This window comes from Mustela erminea, chromosome 3 (genome assembly GCF_009829155.1).
Source record: "Mustela erminea isolate mMusErm1 chromosome 3, mMusErm1.Pri, whole genome shotgun sequence".
NCBI lineage: Eukaryota > Metazoa > Chordata > Mammalia > Carnivora > Mustelidae > Mustela > Mustela erminea.
In genome coordinates, this window is record NC_045616.1 from 297,826 (window position 1) to 313,507 (window position 15,682).

At 36.1% G+C, this 15,682-nt stretch overlaps 1 protein-coding gene and 1 pseudogene across 1 annotated transcript; both read right to left on the bottom strand.

The window, feature by feature from the left end:
- Nucleotides 1–1,092: 1,092 nt before the first annotated feature.
- LOC116585723 lies at nt 1,093–3,544 on the bottom strand (annotated as a pseudogene).
- Nucleotides 3,545–5,504: 1,960 nt separating this feature from the next.
- Nucleotides 5,505–6,449, bottom strand: LOC116585724 (olfactory receptor 14A16-like). The gene has a single exon (XM_032334996.1). It carries the CDS (start codon nt 6,447–6,449, stop codon nt 5,505–5,507), a length of 945 nt encoding a protein of 314 aa, XP_032190887.1.
- Between the last annotated feature and the right edge of the window lie 9,233 nt (nt 6,450–15,682).

The window sequence follows — 15,682 nt, forward strand, 5'->3', positions numbered from 1 at the left end:
TTGATCCCAGGACACTGGGATCTTGACCTGAGCCGAAGGCAGCCGCTTAACCAACTGAGCCACCCAGGCTTCCCAAAGGTGATTTTTTAATTGTGATTATTCACTTGATAATCTAATATTCAAATTTAGATGCTGTTTATAAACAATATTAAGATCACAAGGAGATGCTAATATAATCTTAATTAGAGTTTTATTAAAATGTTTTAGTTTAAAATTAATAGAAAACTAGAGAAGTATCTATTTTTACTATGAGGAAACAAGAAAACAGTTCCAAAATATTCCTTTACTAAATTTTACATATTTTTAAAATTATAGTACACATCTTTTTAATAATTGTTTTCTGGTCAAAAGAATATGCATCCCTTTTTGCAATTTCTTTCTTAATCTATTTTCTTCAACAGAAAAACACACACTATCAGAAGAAGTTACTACTATTACCTGACCTCTAGCACAGAAGCAACATTAGTAAAGTTCATCTTGTATCTTTGTGGACCAAACTTGACATGTCTATACATTATGCATTGCTCCCCACAAGTGTAGCTATCATTATCAGCATACAACATGATTATGATACCACTGATTACAGGCTCTATGCTGTGCATTTTTCCACCATGATTCATTTATTCTTTAACAGGAAGCCCGTCTCTCCTAATCCTCTTCACCAATTTTTTCCTATCCCCCCACCAGCCTCCTCTCTGGAAACCATCAGTTTGTTCTCATACATAAAGGTCTGATTCTTCTTTTTCCTTGATTATTTAAGTGATTTCTTTTGGATTGCACATATATGTGAATTCGTATGGTATTTGTCTTTAATTTATTTTGCTTAGCATCTTACACTCTAGGTTCACTGATGTTGAACAAATGGCACGATCACTATTTTTTTTTTGGCTTGGATACAGTATACTTTATTGATGGTACACTACATGGTAGGGCTCTCCAAGCCCCTCCCCTTCTTCAGGTGGTTTGGGATGGAAATGGTGAAGGTTGGGAGATTCTCTGTTTTCAGGGGTTAAGTTATGGCAGGGACTCCCATGAAGTTGAGGGCCTCTCTTTTCCTCTTGCTGTAACTGGGGCTAGTAGTCCAGAGGGCTCTTACTCCTTGGAGGACATGTAGACCATAAGGTTTACCACCCAGCTGCTGTAGTCAATTTATTGTCATACCAGAAAATGGGCTTGACAATGTGATCATTGAGAGCAAATCCCGCCCTGACATCAAAGGTGGAAGAGTGGGTGTCACTATGAAAGTCATAGGAAACAACCTGGTCTTCAGTGTACCCGAGAATTCCCTTGAGGGGACCCTCTAATTTCTGCTTCATAACCTTCTTGATGCCATCATATTTGACAGCTTTCTCCAGGTGGCAGGTCAGATCCAAGAAGGACATTTTGGGCCATACCAGTGAGCTTTCCATTTTGCTCAGGAATGAACTTCCCTACAGCCTTGGCCATTTCAGTGGAAGCAGGGATGATATTCTGGGCAGCCCTTCAGCCATCATGCCACAGCTTCCCAGAGGGGCCATCCATGGTCTTCTGGGTGACATTGATGGCATGGACTGTGGTCATGAGTTCCTCCACAATGCCAAAGTTGTTATAGATGTCCTTGGCTAGAGGATACAAGTGGTTGGTGGTGCAGGAGACATTACTGACAATCTTGAGTGAGTTGTCATACTTATGGTTCACACCTGTCATGAACATGTGGGCATCAGCAGAGATGATGACCCTCTTGGCCCTGTCCTTCAAGTTAGCCCCAGAATTCTCCATGGTGGTGAAAAGCCCAGTAAACTACACAACATACTCAGCACCAGCATCATCCTATTTAATGCTGGTGGGATCTCACTTCTGGAAGATGGGGATGGACTTTCCATTGAAGACAATTTTCCTGTTCTCAGCCTTGACAGTGCCGTGGCATTTGCCATGGGTAGAATCATACTGGAATATGTAGACCACATAGTTGAGGTCAATGAAAGGGTCACTGATGGCAACAATATCCACTTTACCATAATTAAAAGCATACATTGTTACCAGGTGCAAAATACAGACAAATCTGTTCACTCTGACTTTCACAATTGTGTCTCAGGACATGACTGGCACTGCATGAGAATATGTGGCTGTTTGACAAATGAGGAGAAACAGAGACCCAACATCACATTCAAATTTTATGGATAAGAATATTTCATTATGTGCATATACTGCATTTTTACCATTTATTAATGAATATTTGGGATGTGTCTACAGCTTTGCTATTGAAAATTATCCTGCAATAAACATACAGGGGCATGTATATTTTAAAATTCTGTTAAAATTTCAGTTAGATAACATACACTGTAATACTAGTCTCAGGTGTACAATAAAGTGATTCAACACATCCATATAACATGTAGTGCTCAAAAGAACATGTGTCTGCTTAATACCCATCATCTCTCCTCTGGTAACCCTCAGTTTGCTCTCTGTAGTTAAGAGACTGTTTTGTGACTTGCCTCTCTCTCTCTCTCTCTCTTACTTTTTTCTCCATTTGCTGATTTGTTTTGATTCTTAACTGCACGTATGAGTGAAGTCATATGGTATTTGTCTTTCTCTGACTGTTTTTTTTTTCACTTAGCATAGTACTCTCTACATCCATTCACATATTGGAAAATAACAAGATTTGGGGGGCATCTGGGTGGCTCAGTCCTTAAATGTCTGCCTTCAGCTCAGGTCAGGATACCAGGGTCCTGGAGTCGAGCCCCACATTCGGTTTCCTGCTCCACAGGGAGTGTGTTCCTCCCTCTCCCACTTCCCCTGCTTGTGTTCCATCTCTTGCTGTCTCCTTCTCTGTGTCAAAACAATAAAAATATTAAAAAATGAAAATAACAATTTTCCTTATTTTATATATACATATATGTATCTCACATCTTTTTTATCCATTTATCAGCCAATGGACACTTGTGGAAACACAAATCTTTCCATAATTTGACTGTTGTTCATAGTATGGTTATAAACATCAGCGTGCATGTATACCTTTTAATTAGTGTTTATGCATTCTATTATTTATTACCGTGCAGTGCAATTCCTGGATCATAGGGTAGTTCTATTTCTGTGCCTAACTTTTTGCATATACAAGTACTTACTTAATTTTATCTCTAAATAGTATTTAAATACATGTATTAACCACAGTCTTCCTTTTCCATTCATTAGTCAACGAAGAACAATATTTTATACAAGAAGACAACAAAAGTGAACAGTTAGATATTTATTACAGGGATGAGATGATAGTTTCACATTTATATGTAAATTTCAAAAAACTTGCAAAAACTTTTCCATGGTGTGAAACTAATATCCATATATGTCTTTAGTTAATACAGAATAGCATCCTTGTTAAGATTCAATAGTTATAGTGTTAATTATTGGCTAACTGGCTTAGGATTCATTTCTTAACATTTATTTATTCCAGTTATTCACATAAAAATCAATACTAGATACCTTGTAGGATTTCTGTTTATAGGCATAGGAAATAATGGGGGAAATCACTTGAAGCACTTAGACCTGTATTCAGGCATGTCATCATCATCGTTATCATTATTAAGTTTACTGTTCCAAGAGTAGAGTGAACTAACATCACATCACTTCTAATTATCAGTAACATGAAAATTAAAGAAGAACATTAGGGTTATGGACTAATGAGTTGAAAGAGAAGTATAAACACTCAAATGATTGAGAAATTATGCTATCGTTGATTTTAAATCTGGAAACAAGAATTTTTAAGAGAGAAGGAAAATAAACATGAGGGAGATGAGATGGGTAGAAAGAAGACAGAGTGCACGAATTTTAAGAATGTGATGATATTGGTAAAAATTGAAGGGAAAGTTAATGGAATAAAAGCCAAGATCACTTAAAAGAAAGTGGATTTCAGGGTGCTTGGGTGGCTCAGTGGATTAAAGCCTCTGCCTCCAGCTCAGGTCATGATCCCAGGGTCTTGGGATCGAGCCCCACATCGCGCTTTCTGCTCAGCAGGAAGCATGCTTCCCCCTCTCTCTCTGCCTGCTTCTCTTCCTACGTGTGATCTGTCTGTCAAATAAATAAATAAGATCATAAAAAAACGAAAGTGGATTTCCATGCAAATGTATTCATGTACAGAAGTAAACCAGAAATACATTTAAACAAATAAAAAATAAATTTAGTGATAAAAGTAAGAATAAAGAGAAATAAATTTAGAAAGAAATTTAAAAGAGCATATTAAAATTTAGAAAACAAATTAAAATTTATATTCAGTTTCTTGGCACATTAATTAAATTTTAAATCAGTTTTTGTGAAACAAAATTCACAAATAGTAAGTGTAAGGATAGAACATGGTGTCTTCATGGGCACCTGGGTGGTTCAGTGGGTTAAACCACTGTCTTCGGCTCAGGTTATGATCTCAGGTGTCTTGGGATCAAGTCCCGCATCAAGCTCTCTGCTCAGCAGGGATCCTGCTTCCTCCTCTCTCTCTCTGCCTGCCTCTACATCTGCTATGATCTCTCTCTGTCAAATAAATAAATAAAATATTTTTTAAAATAGCATGGTGTCTTCTCTTAGTTATCCTTTTCCTGGATATGTGAGAATATTTTTTTTTCTGTTTGGATTTCATAATAAAAATAGTCTGCTTCATAAACTTATCTCATTACTTTTTAAAATGTCACCATGTGATTGCCAATGACATTTGTTAACAATATACTGTGTCTATATAACCTAAAGATAGTTATAATTGGGATATTTGTAAGTCAGATATTGTGGGATTAATTTGGAAATCAATTAAAATGAGCTTCTTAAATATTATTGTCAATACAAACAAATTTAAGGAAAAAATGGGTTGCTGGGGTAGATCAGTTGGTGCAAAACCTGACTCTTGGTTTCTGCTCAGGTCTTATTCTCAGAACCATGAGATTAAGCTCTCCATCAGGCTTCAAACTCAGCAGGGAGTCTGCTTATGGATGCTCCCTTGCCCTCTCCCTTTGTCTCACTCCGTACTCACAGCCTGTCTCTCTCAAAATAAATTAATAAATTGAAAGAAAGAAGAAAATAAAGAGAAAGAAAAAAAGTGAAAAAAGTAGCAAGTTTGGAATCAATTACTCATTTTAAATAACTACTGCATGACCAAATTAAAAACAAAACACAATCTGGAATTATAATAAAACATGTAAAATTGAAGCTATTATAAAATATTTTGCAATGAGGATTAAACCAAACATTACATTATATCAATGGCCTATTGATGTGAAGGTAATTATTGGAATATTTCCATTAATTTGGAAAGAGCCAAGACACTGAACTGACATTCAGGCCCACCTAGCCCTATAAAAATAACATCTTGTATAGTAGCACAAAAGATACAATAGATATCTAACAACTTAACAAAAATTTTAGAAAAGAAAAAAAATGTGAAATTATCTGTAATTGTATTTGAAAATATTTTTGTGATTATCAACTTAATTGTATAAACCAATAGTTTGATACAAATTAATGGGTATCAGAATCATTGGTATCTTGAATATTTATATACTCGGTGTCACATTTTCACCAAAAAATTTCCAAAGGGCCACTTCCATGTCTCTATTTCTCAGGCTGTAAATGACAGGATTCAGGCTTGGAAGTAACAGAGAATATAGCACAGACATAAAAAGGTTCAGTGATGATGGGGATTTTGAGTTTAAACCTAAATATGCAATATATACGGGAGAGAAAATGCTTACCACTGTTAGATGGGGCATGCAGGTTGAAAATGTTTTAAATCTGCCTTGTGGAGAAGGAATTCTTAGGACAGTGGACACAATAAAAACATAGGAAGCAACCATGAAAGTAAAACATACAAAAACAAAACAAAAACTAATGATGATAAACACATATTCTAGAATTTGCTCCCCAGAACAAGCAAGTGTTAGCAAAAATGGAATGTCACAGAAAAATTGATGCACTATGTTTGGCCCATAGAAATGGACAGAACATGTGTCTGCAACATGAATGTATTCATAGACAAACCCACTGAACCATGATGCTGTCATCATCTGCATAAAGGCACCTCTATTCATGATGGTCTCATAGTGCAGAGGAAAGCCGATGGCAGCATAGCTGTCATAGGACATCACCAGAACGAGGGCAAACTCTGTTCCAGCAAAGGAAACAACAAGGAAAACCTGTGATGCACATCCCTCAAAGGAGATGGAATGGCTGTCGGTCAGAGAGTTTATGATGGATTTGGGGACAGTGACAGAGATATAACAGATATCAATCAAAGACAATTTTTTCAGGAAAAAGTACATGGGGGTTTGGAGATGCTGGTCAATGGTTGTGAGGGTGATAATAAGGAGTTCCCCCATCAGTGCTGCCAGGTAAACCAAGGAGAAAAATGAAGCGTAAAGTTTCTGTAGGACCTGATCATCAGGGAATCTCATAAGTAAAAAACTTGTTATTAGGGTCACATTTGTTAATTTATCAGGCATGATGAATTTTTTATTTGAAAATTTTTCTTGAATCTTCAGAATCTGACTCTACATTGGTTCTGTTATTCATATACTGCAAAGTTATTCTTGGGGTAAAATATATCTTGCAAATTTCAATTTCTTCAATGCCTGTAGAAAAAAACATGTTAAGATCATCATTAAAGCAGATTAGAATAGTTTTTTCATGTGATAGCCTAAATTTATGCATAAAATAGACAAATAGTATGTTACATATTTATTTTACTTTGCTGGAATAGGTTAAAAAGTAGCAGGGAAATTTCAAATAAAATAGAATAATTTTTTTAGATATTCTCAGTAATTTGCTTTAGTTCAATGTGAATTGTGTTCTTCGTATATTAGTTTTTTACTGTTTCAAGTTTTTATTTAAATTCTAGTTAGTTAATACATATTGTCATATTAGTTTCAGGAGTAGAATTTTTCACTTTCATACAATGCCCAATTCTTATCCTAACAATTGCCTTCCTTAATACTCATCACCCGTTGATCATCTTTCCTCACCCACCTCCCCTCCAGCACCCTCAGTTTGTTTTCCATAGTTTAAAGTCTCTAATGGTTTGAAGACTCAGTATGAATAACAGGGAGAGTTTTTTTCTCTTTAGTATAGGTAAATGAGAAGGAAGAGATGGGTGGAACTAAAAATTTTCTTTGTATTTTTTCCTGTACCAATATGAGAATGATATACAACTTCAACGTAATCAAGGTTAAAATACAATCACTAGTATTCATATGAAGCCTTTAAGAAGATAATATATGAACTTTATTTTAAAAGTCAATAAAATCTTAGAAGAATTTATACATTATTTATTATGATTTAGTAGGTTTCCTTTGATAAGGTTACATATGTACTATGCAACTAATAATCAAAACTAAAATGCATATTTTTAAATTAATCAAAATTAAAATACCTTATTTTCCTAAAAGAAGGTGTAATGCAAGAAGGTGAAGTAAATTTACTTCCTTAAACATGTCAGGAGAGCTGGAATAACACGGGGAAGCTTTTAGTAGATGCATAGAAGTTTGCAAGAAATTCATTTACCTAATATAAACCATTTCCCTAATTTTAGGAGGGATTCAGTTCTTTAAAACACTCTGAAACTTAACAATAAAAATAAGATGAATAAAGGACACATTCTCACATAAGAAGAAAAGTTGAAAGGCTTGAGCTTTTGTCCAACAGGATAAAGATTCCTCTTTAAATATTGCTATCGGCCTGGTTTCCAGTGTGATGCTGAATGAGTCTTCTCTCCACTGGAAAGCAGTTTGAAAGAGTCATTACATGGGTCTTGCATTTTTGTGCATGTTTACAATTGACTAATTAGAATGAGAGCTAATCAACTGGATTAATTCTGAATTCTGATGCTATCTTATGGTGTCATCACAGACAACACGAAATTTGAAGTGTGAAGAATTAGATCCACATTGGATAGATTTTATATCTATCTATCTATCTATCTATCTATCTATCTATCTATCTATATATTTATCTATAGTTTTTTTTTTAACCAGTAGGGTTACCTGCCATGAGACCTAATTAATAACAAAGATGTTTAAAGACTTTTGTGAAACTTTACATTGTCAGGTAATGAACTGATTTTTTTTAAAATTTTTTTTTTATAAACATATATTTTTATCCCCCGAGGTACAGGTGTGTGAATCGCCAGGTTTACACACTTCACAGCACTTACCATAGCACATACCCTCCCCAATGTCCATAACCCCACACCCCTTCTCCCAACCCCCCTCCTGCCAGCAACCCTCAGTTTTTTTTGTGAAATTAAGAGTCACTTATGTTTTTTCTCCCTCCCAAATCCATCTTGTTTCATTTATTCTTCTCCTACCCCCTTAGCCCCCCATGTTGCATCTCTACTTCCTCATATCAGGGAGATCATATGATAGTTGTCTTTCTCTGATTGACTTATTTCGCTAAGCATGATAACCTCTAGTTCCATCCATGTTGTCGCAAATGGCAGGACTTCATTTCTTTTGAAGGCTGCATAGTATTCCATTGTGTATATATACCACCTCTTCTTTATCCATTCATCTGTTGATGGACAACTAGGTTCTTTCCATAGTTTGGCTATTGTAGACATTGCCGCTATAAACATTCAGGTGCACGTGCCCCTTCGGATCACTACGTTTGTGTCCTTAGGGTAAATACCTAGTAGTGCAATTGCTGGATCATAGGGTAGTTCTATTTTAAACATTTTGAGGAACCTCCATGCTGTTTTCCAGAGTGGTTGCACCAGCTTGCATTCCCACCCACAGTGTAGGAGGGTTCCCCTTTCTCCACATCCTCGCCAGCATCTGTCATTTCCTGACTTGTTAATTTTAGCCATTCTGACTGGTGTGAGGTGATAGCTCTTTGTGATTTTGATTTGTATTTCCTTGATGCTGAGTGATATGGAGCACTTTTTCATGTGTCTATTGGCCATCTGGATGTCTTCTTTGCAGAAATGTCTGTTCATGTCTTCTGCCCATTTCTTGATGGGATTATTTGTTCTTTGGGTGCTGAGTTTGCTAAGCTCTTTATCGATTTTGGATACTAGTCCTTTATCTGATATGTAATTTCCAAATATCTTCTGACATTCTGTCAGTTGTCTTTTGGTTTTGTTAACTGTTTCCTTCGCTGTGCAAAAGCTTTTGATCTTGATGAAATCCCAATAGTTCAGTTTTGCCCTTCCTTCCCTTGCCTTTGGCGATGTTCCTAGAAAGATGTTGCTGCGGCTGAGGTCGAAGAGGTTGCTGCCTGTGTTCTCCTCAAGGAATTTGATGGATTCCTTTGTCACATTGATGTCCTTCATCCATTTTGAGTCTATTTTTGTGTGTAGTGTAAGGAAATGGTCCAATTTCATTTTTCTGCATATGGCTGTCCAATTGTCCCAAAACCATTTATTGAAGAGGCTGTCTTTTTTCCATTGGAATTTATTTCATGCTTTGTCGAAGATTAGTTGACCATAGAGTTGAGGGTCTTTTTCTGGGCTCTTTATTCTGTTCCATTGATCTATGTGTCTGTTTTTGTGACAGTACCAGGCTGTCTTGATGACGACAGCTTTGTAATAAAGCTTGAAGTCCTGAATTGTGATGCCACCAACTTTGGCTTTCTTTTTCAATATTCCTTTGGCTATTCGAGGTCTTTTCTGGTTCCATATAAATTTTAGGATTATTTGTTCCATTTCTTTGAAGAAAATGAATGGTACTTTGAAAGGAATTGCATTAAATGTGTAGATTGCTTTAGGGAGCGTAAACATATTCGCAATATTTATTCTTCCAATCCAGGGGCATGGAACATTTTTCCATTTCTTTATGTCTTCCTCAATTTCTTTTATGAATACTTTATACTTTTCTGAGTATAGATTCTTAGCCTCTTTGGTTAAGTTTATTCCTAGGTATCTTATAGTTTTGGGTGCAATTGTAAATGGGATTGACTCCTTAATTTCTCTTTCTTCTGTCTTGTTGGTGTAGAGAAATGCAACTGATTTCTGTGCATTGATTTTATATCCTGAAACGTTACTGAATTCCTGTACAAGTTCTAGCTGTTTTGGAGTGGAGTCTTTTGGGTTTTCCACATATAGTATCATATTATCTGTGAAGAGTGATAGTTTGACTTCTTCTTTGCCGATGGATGCCTTTAATTTCCTTTTGTTGTCTGATTGCTGAGGCTAGGACTTCTAGTAGTATGTTGAATAGCAGTGGTGATAATGGACAACGCTGTGTTCCTGACCTTATTGGAAAAGTTTTCAGTTTTTCTCCATTGAGAATGATATTTGTGGTGGGTTTTTCAAAGATGGCTTTGATGATATTGAGGTATGTGCCCTCTATACCTACACTTTGAAGAGTTTTTATCAGGAAGGCATGCTATACTTTGTCTAATGCTTTTTCATCATCTATTCAGAGTATCATATGGTTCTTGTTCTTTCTTTTATTAATATGTTGTATGACATTGATTGATTTGCAGATTTTGAACCAACCTTGCAGCCCTGGAATAAATCCCACTTGGTCATGGTGAATAATCCTTTTAATGTATTGTTGAATCCTATTGGCTAGTATTTTGGTGAGAATTTTTGCATCTTTGTTCATCAAAGATATTGGTCTGTAACTCTCTTTTTGATGGGATCCTTGTATGGTTTTGGGATCAAGGTGATGCTGGCCTCATAAAATGAGTTTGGAAGTGTTCCTTACATTTCTATTTTTTGGAACAGTTTCAGGAGATTAGGAATTAGTTCTTCTTTAAATGTTTGGTAGAATTCCCTTGGGAAGCCATCTGACCCTGGGCTTTTGTTTGTTTGGAGATTTTTGATGACTGTTTCAATCTCCTTACTGGTTATGGGTATGTTCAGCCTTTCTATTTCTTCCTGGTTCAGTTGTGGTAGTTTATATGTCTCTAGGAATGCATCCATTTCTTCCAGATTGTCAAATTTGTTGGCGTAGAATTGCTCATAGTAGGTTCTTATAATTGTCTGTATTTCTTTTGTGTTATTTGCGATCTCTCCTCTTTCATTCATGATTTTATTTATTTGGCTCCTTTCTCTTCTCTTTTTGATAAGTCTGGCCAGGGGTTTATCAATCTTATTAATTCTTTCAAAGAACAAGCTCCTAGTTTCATTGATTTGTTCTATTGTTTTTTGGGTTTCTATTTCATTGATTTCTGCTCTGATCTTTATGATTTCTCTTCTCCTGCTGAGTTTAGGATTTCTTTCTTGTTCTTTCTCCAACTCCTTTAGGTGTAGGGTTAGGTTGTGTATTTGAGACCTCTCTTGTTTCCTGAGAAAGCCTTGTACTGCTATGTATTTTCCTCTCAAGACTGCCTTTGCTGTGTCCCACAGATTTTGAACCGTTGTGTTTTCATTATCATTTGTTTCCATGATTTTTTTTTTCAATTCTTCTTTAATTTCCTGGTTGACGCATTCATTCTTTAGAAGGATGCTGTTTAGTCTCCGTGTATTTGGTTTCTTTCCAAACCTCCTCTTGTGGTTGATGTGATCTATTCTGGAGAACGTTCCATGTGCACTAGAGAAGAATGTGTATTCAGTTGCTTTGGGATGAAATGTTTTGAATATATCTGTGATGTCCATCTGGTCCAGTGTGTTATTTAAGGCCTTTATTTCCTTGTTGATCTTTTGCCTGGGTTATCTATCCATTTCAGTGAGGGGAGTGCTAAAGTCCCCTACTATTATTGTATGATTGTTGATGTGTTTCTTTGATTTTGTTATTAATTGGTTTATATAATTGGCTGCTCCCATGTTAGGGGCATAGATATTTAAAGTTGTTAGATCTTCTTGTTGGACAGATTCCTTGAGTATGACATAGTGTCCATCCTCATATCTTATTATATTATTTGGCTTAAAATCCAATTTATCTGATACAAGGATTGCCACTCCTGCTTTCTTCTGATGTCCATTGGCATGGTAAATTGTTTTCCACCCCCTTAGTTTAAATCTGGAGGTTTCTTCAGTTTCTTTAAATCTGGAGTTTCCTGTAGGCAACATATAGATGGGTTTTGTTTTTTTATCCATTCTGATATCCTGCATCTTTTGATTGGGGCATTTAACCCATTAACATTCAGGGTAACTATTGAGAGATATGAATTTAGTGCCATTGTATTTGTATTATCTGTAAGGTGACTGTTACTGCATATTGTCTCTGTTCCTTTCTGATCTACTACTTTTATTCTCTCTCTTTGCTTAGAGGACCACTTTCAATATTTCCTGTAGAGCTGGTTTGGTGTTTGCAAATTCTTTCAGTTTTTGTTTGTCCTGGAAGCGTTTTATCTCTCCTTCTATTTTCAATGATAGCCTAGCTGGATATAGTATTCTTGGCTGCATGTTTTTCTCGTTTAGTGTTCTGAATATATCATGTCAGCTCTTTCTGACCTGCCAAGTCTCTATGGATAAGTCTGCTGCCAATCTAATATTTTTACCATTGTATGTTACAGACTTCTTTTCCCGGCCTGCTTTCAGGATTTTCTCTTTGTCACTAAGACTTGTAAATTTTACTATTAGGTTATAGGGTGTGGACCTATTCTTATTGATTTTGAGGGGGGTTCTCTGCATCATCCGGATTTTGATGTTTTTTCCCTTTGTCATATTGGGAAATTCTCTCCAATAATTCTCTCCAATATACCTTCTGCTCCCCTCTCTCTTTCTTCTCCTTCTGGAATCCCAATTATTCTAATGTTGTTTTGCCCTATGTTGTCACTTATCTCTCGAATTCTGCCCTTGTGGTCCAGTAGCTGTTTGTCCCTCTTTTGCTCAGCTTCTTTATTCTCTGCCATTTGGTCTTCTATATCACTAATTCTTTTTTCTGCCTCATTTATCCTATCAGTGAAAGACTCCATTTTTCATTGCACCTCATTAATAGCTTTTTAAATTTCAACTTGGTTAGATTTTAGTTCTTTTATTTCTCCAGAAAAAGCTTTTATATCTCCTGAGAGGGTTTCCCTAATATCTTCCATGCCTTTTTTGAGCCTGGCTAGAACCTTGAGAATCGTCATTCTGAACTCTAGATCCGACATATTACCAATGTCTTTGTTGATTAGTTCCCTAGCCTTCGGTACTGCCTCTTGTTCTTTTTTCTGTGGTGAATTTTTCTGCCTTGTCATTTTGTCCAGATAAGAGTATATGAAGGAGCAAGTAAAATACTAAAAGGGTGGCAACAACCCCAGGAAAATATGATTTAACCAGATCAGAAGAGATCCCAAATCGTGAGGGGGGAGAAAGTGGGTAAAAAGAGGTTCAGAAAGAAAAAAATTTAAAAAGAAAAAAAAAAGAAAATGAATGAAGAAAAATATAAAAAAGAAAAAATATATACATATATTAGATAAGCTAGTTATAAAAACATTATAAAAGAAAATGGTAAAAGTTAAAAAATTAGCAGAAAAAGAGAAAAAAAATTAAAAAAGAAGAAAAAATTAAATAAACTGCAAGACTAAAGAATCATGGGGAGAAAGCCATGAGTTCGGTGCTTTGATTTCTCCTCCTCTGGAATATTCATGCTCTCGTTAGTATTGAAACTTCACTCCTTAGTAGGTGAACTTGGTCCTGGCTGGAGTTCTTTTTGATATTCTGGGGGAGAGGCCTGTTGTAGTGATTCTCAAGTGTCTTTGCCCCCAAGAGAATTGCACCTCCATTACCAAGGCCCAGGCTGAGTAATCCACTCGGCTTGCTTTCAGGAGCTTTTGTCCCCTGAGTGCTTTCTGTAGAGTTCCAGAGGACGGGAATGAAAATGGTGGCCTCCCAGTGTCTGGCCCAGAGGAGCCGAGAGCCCGGGGCCCCACTCCTCAGTGTGCCCTCAGAGAACAGCGCCCAGTTACTCCCGTCTCCCTGGCCCCCGGCTGCACTCCGAGCTCATGGAGTCTGCAACCAGTTCAAGGTAACCCCAAGCTGAAAGCTCACTCCTCAGCTCTGTCTCTGTAGCCAGCTTCCCTGTTCTAATACCTGTAAGCTCTGTGACACTCAGACACCCCAGATCCTTCTGTGACCCTGCGGGACCTGAGGCCACACTGACCCCATGTTGGCTTCACCCCGGTTTAGCCTCTGGAGCAATGTCCCTCAGCAGAACAGACTTTTAAAAGTCCTGATTTTGTGCTCCATTGCTCCACTGCTTGCTGGGAGCCGAACAGTCCCCCCGTGGTCTATCTTCCCGTTGCTTTGGATACACTTTTCTGCCAGTCCTACCTTTCAGAAAGTGGTTGATTTTCTGTTTCTAGAATTGCTGTTCTTCTCTTTAATATGCTGTTGGATTTGTAGGTGTTTGCAATCTTTAGATAAGCTATCTAGCGGATCTCCTGCTAGCTGAAGTAGTCTCAGCCTGCTACCTCTCTGCCATCTTGACTCCTCCTGAATTGATTTTAATTTATAAGCTTATATCTGAAAAAAAGTGACTAGCTGTGGCTTTTTTTAATTTTTATACTTACTTTGATTTTTTTAAATTTACTTTTTATTTTTTTAAATTTAAATTAAATTAGCCAACATATGGTATATCATTGGTTTTTGATGTCGTGTTCAATGATTCATCAGTTTCATATAACCTCTTTTTGCATATAACATCCAGTGCTCACGTGCCTACTTATTTTGATTTTATAAAAATATTTGTCATAAGCAGGATACCATTCCTCACACTGTATAAAGTAGTAAAGATATGATAATGAAGAAATCTATATTTATTTTTTCATTTCCACTGCTGTTTTCTATCTCTTTGGGAAAATATCATATTTTTCATATATTTATTTTTCTACAATTCCCTGTGTATTTATAACATACAAATGCAAAAGATGTATACAGCAACATAAATTAGATCTTACTATGCTTTTTTCCTACTTATTTTTAATTAATCATACAATCCAAATCCACATACAATATTGTCACAATTTAAAATGATTAGTTGTGTAACTAAACTCATGATTCTTCATAAAAGTCTTGTTTTGGATTCTGATCATGATCTCAGGGTTGTGAGTGGAGCCCTATGTCAGTCTCTGTATTGGGCAGAGCTTCTCTCTTTCCCTTTCCCTCTGTCCCCCTCCTCAAGAAAAATGAACTGGAACTATATATTAAGCCTGATAGACCTACAAACATATCGGAGGATTTCATCCAATAATAGGAGAATAAACATTTTTATAAAGCACACATGAAATTCCCCCAGATAGATCATATGCTAGGCCACAATAAAATTCTTATAAATTTAAGAAGACTGAAATTATACCATATAAGTTTTTGAATTATGATGTTGTAAGACTAAAAGTGAACAATAAACATAAAACTTTACAATTCGTAATTTTCTGAAAAACACCAGAAACCTGAATGGCAAATAAGTCAAGGAGTAAATCAAAAGGGAAATAACAAACATCCTGAGTTCAACTAAAATGTAATCATAATGTACTAAAATGTATGCAGTGAGGCAAAATTAGGTAAAAATGGAAGGCTTATGGCAATAAACACATATATTAATAAGGATGGTTAAACATCCACAAATAACGGAAATGTGATATATCACATTAACAAAATCAAGGAAATCATATGATCATCCCAATAGATGAATAAAAATATGTGACATAATTAAGTACTCAATTATGATATAAGCTATTAATGAATTGAATATGCCTCAACATAATAAAGGCCATAATGACAACCCCACAACTAACATCATACTCAACAGTGTGAAATTGAAAGCTCTTCTTTTTTTATGTATATATTTTTAAGAAATATTTTGGGGGCACA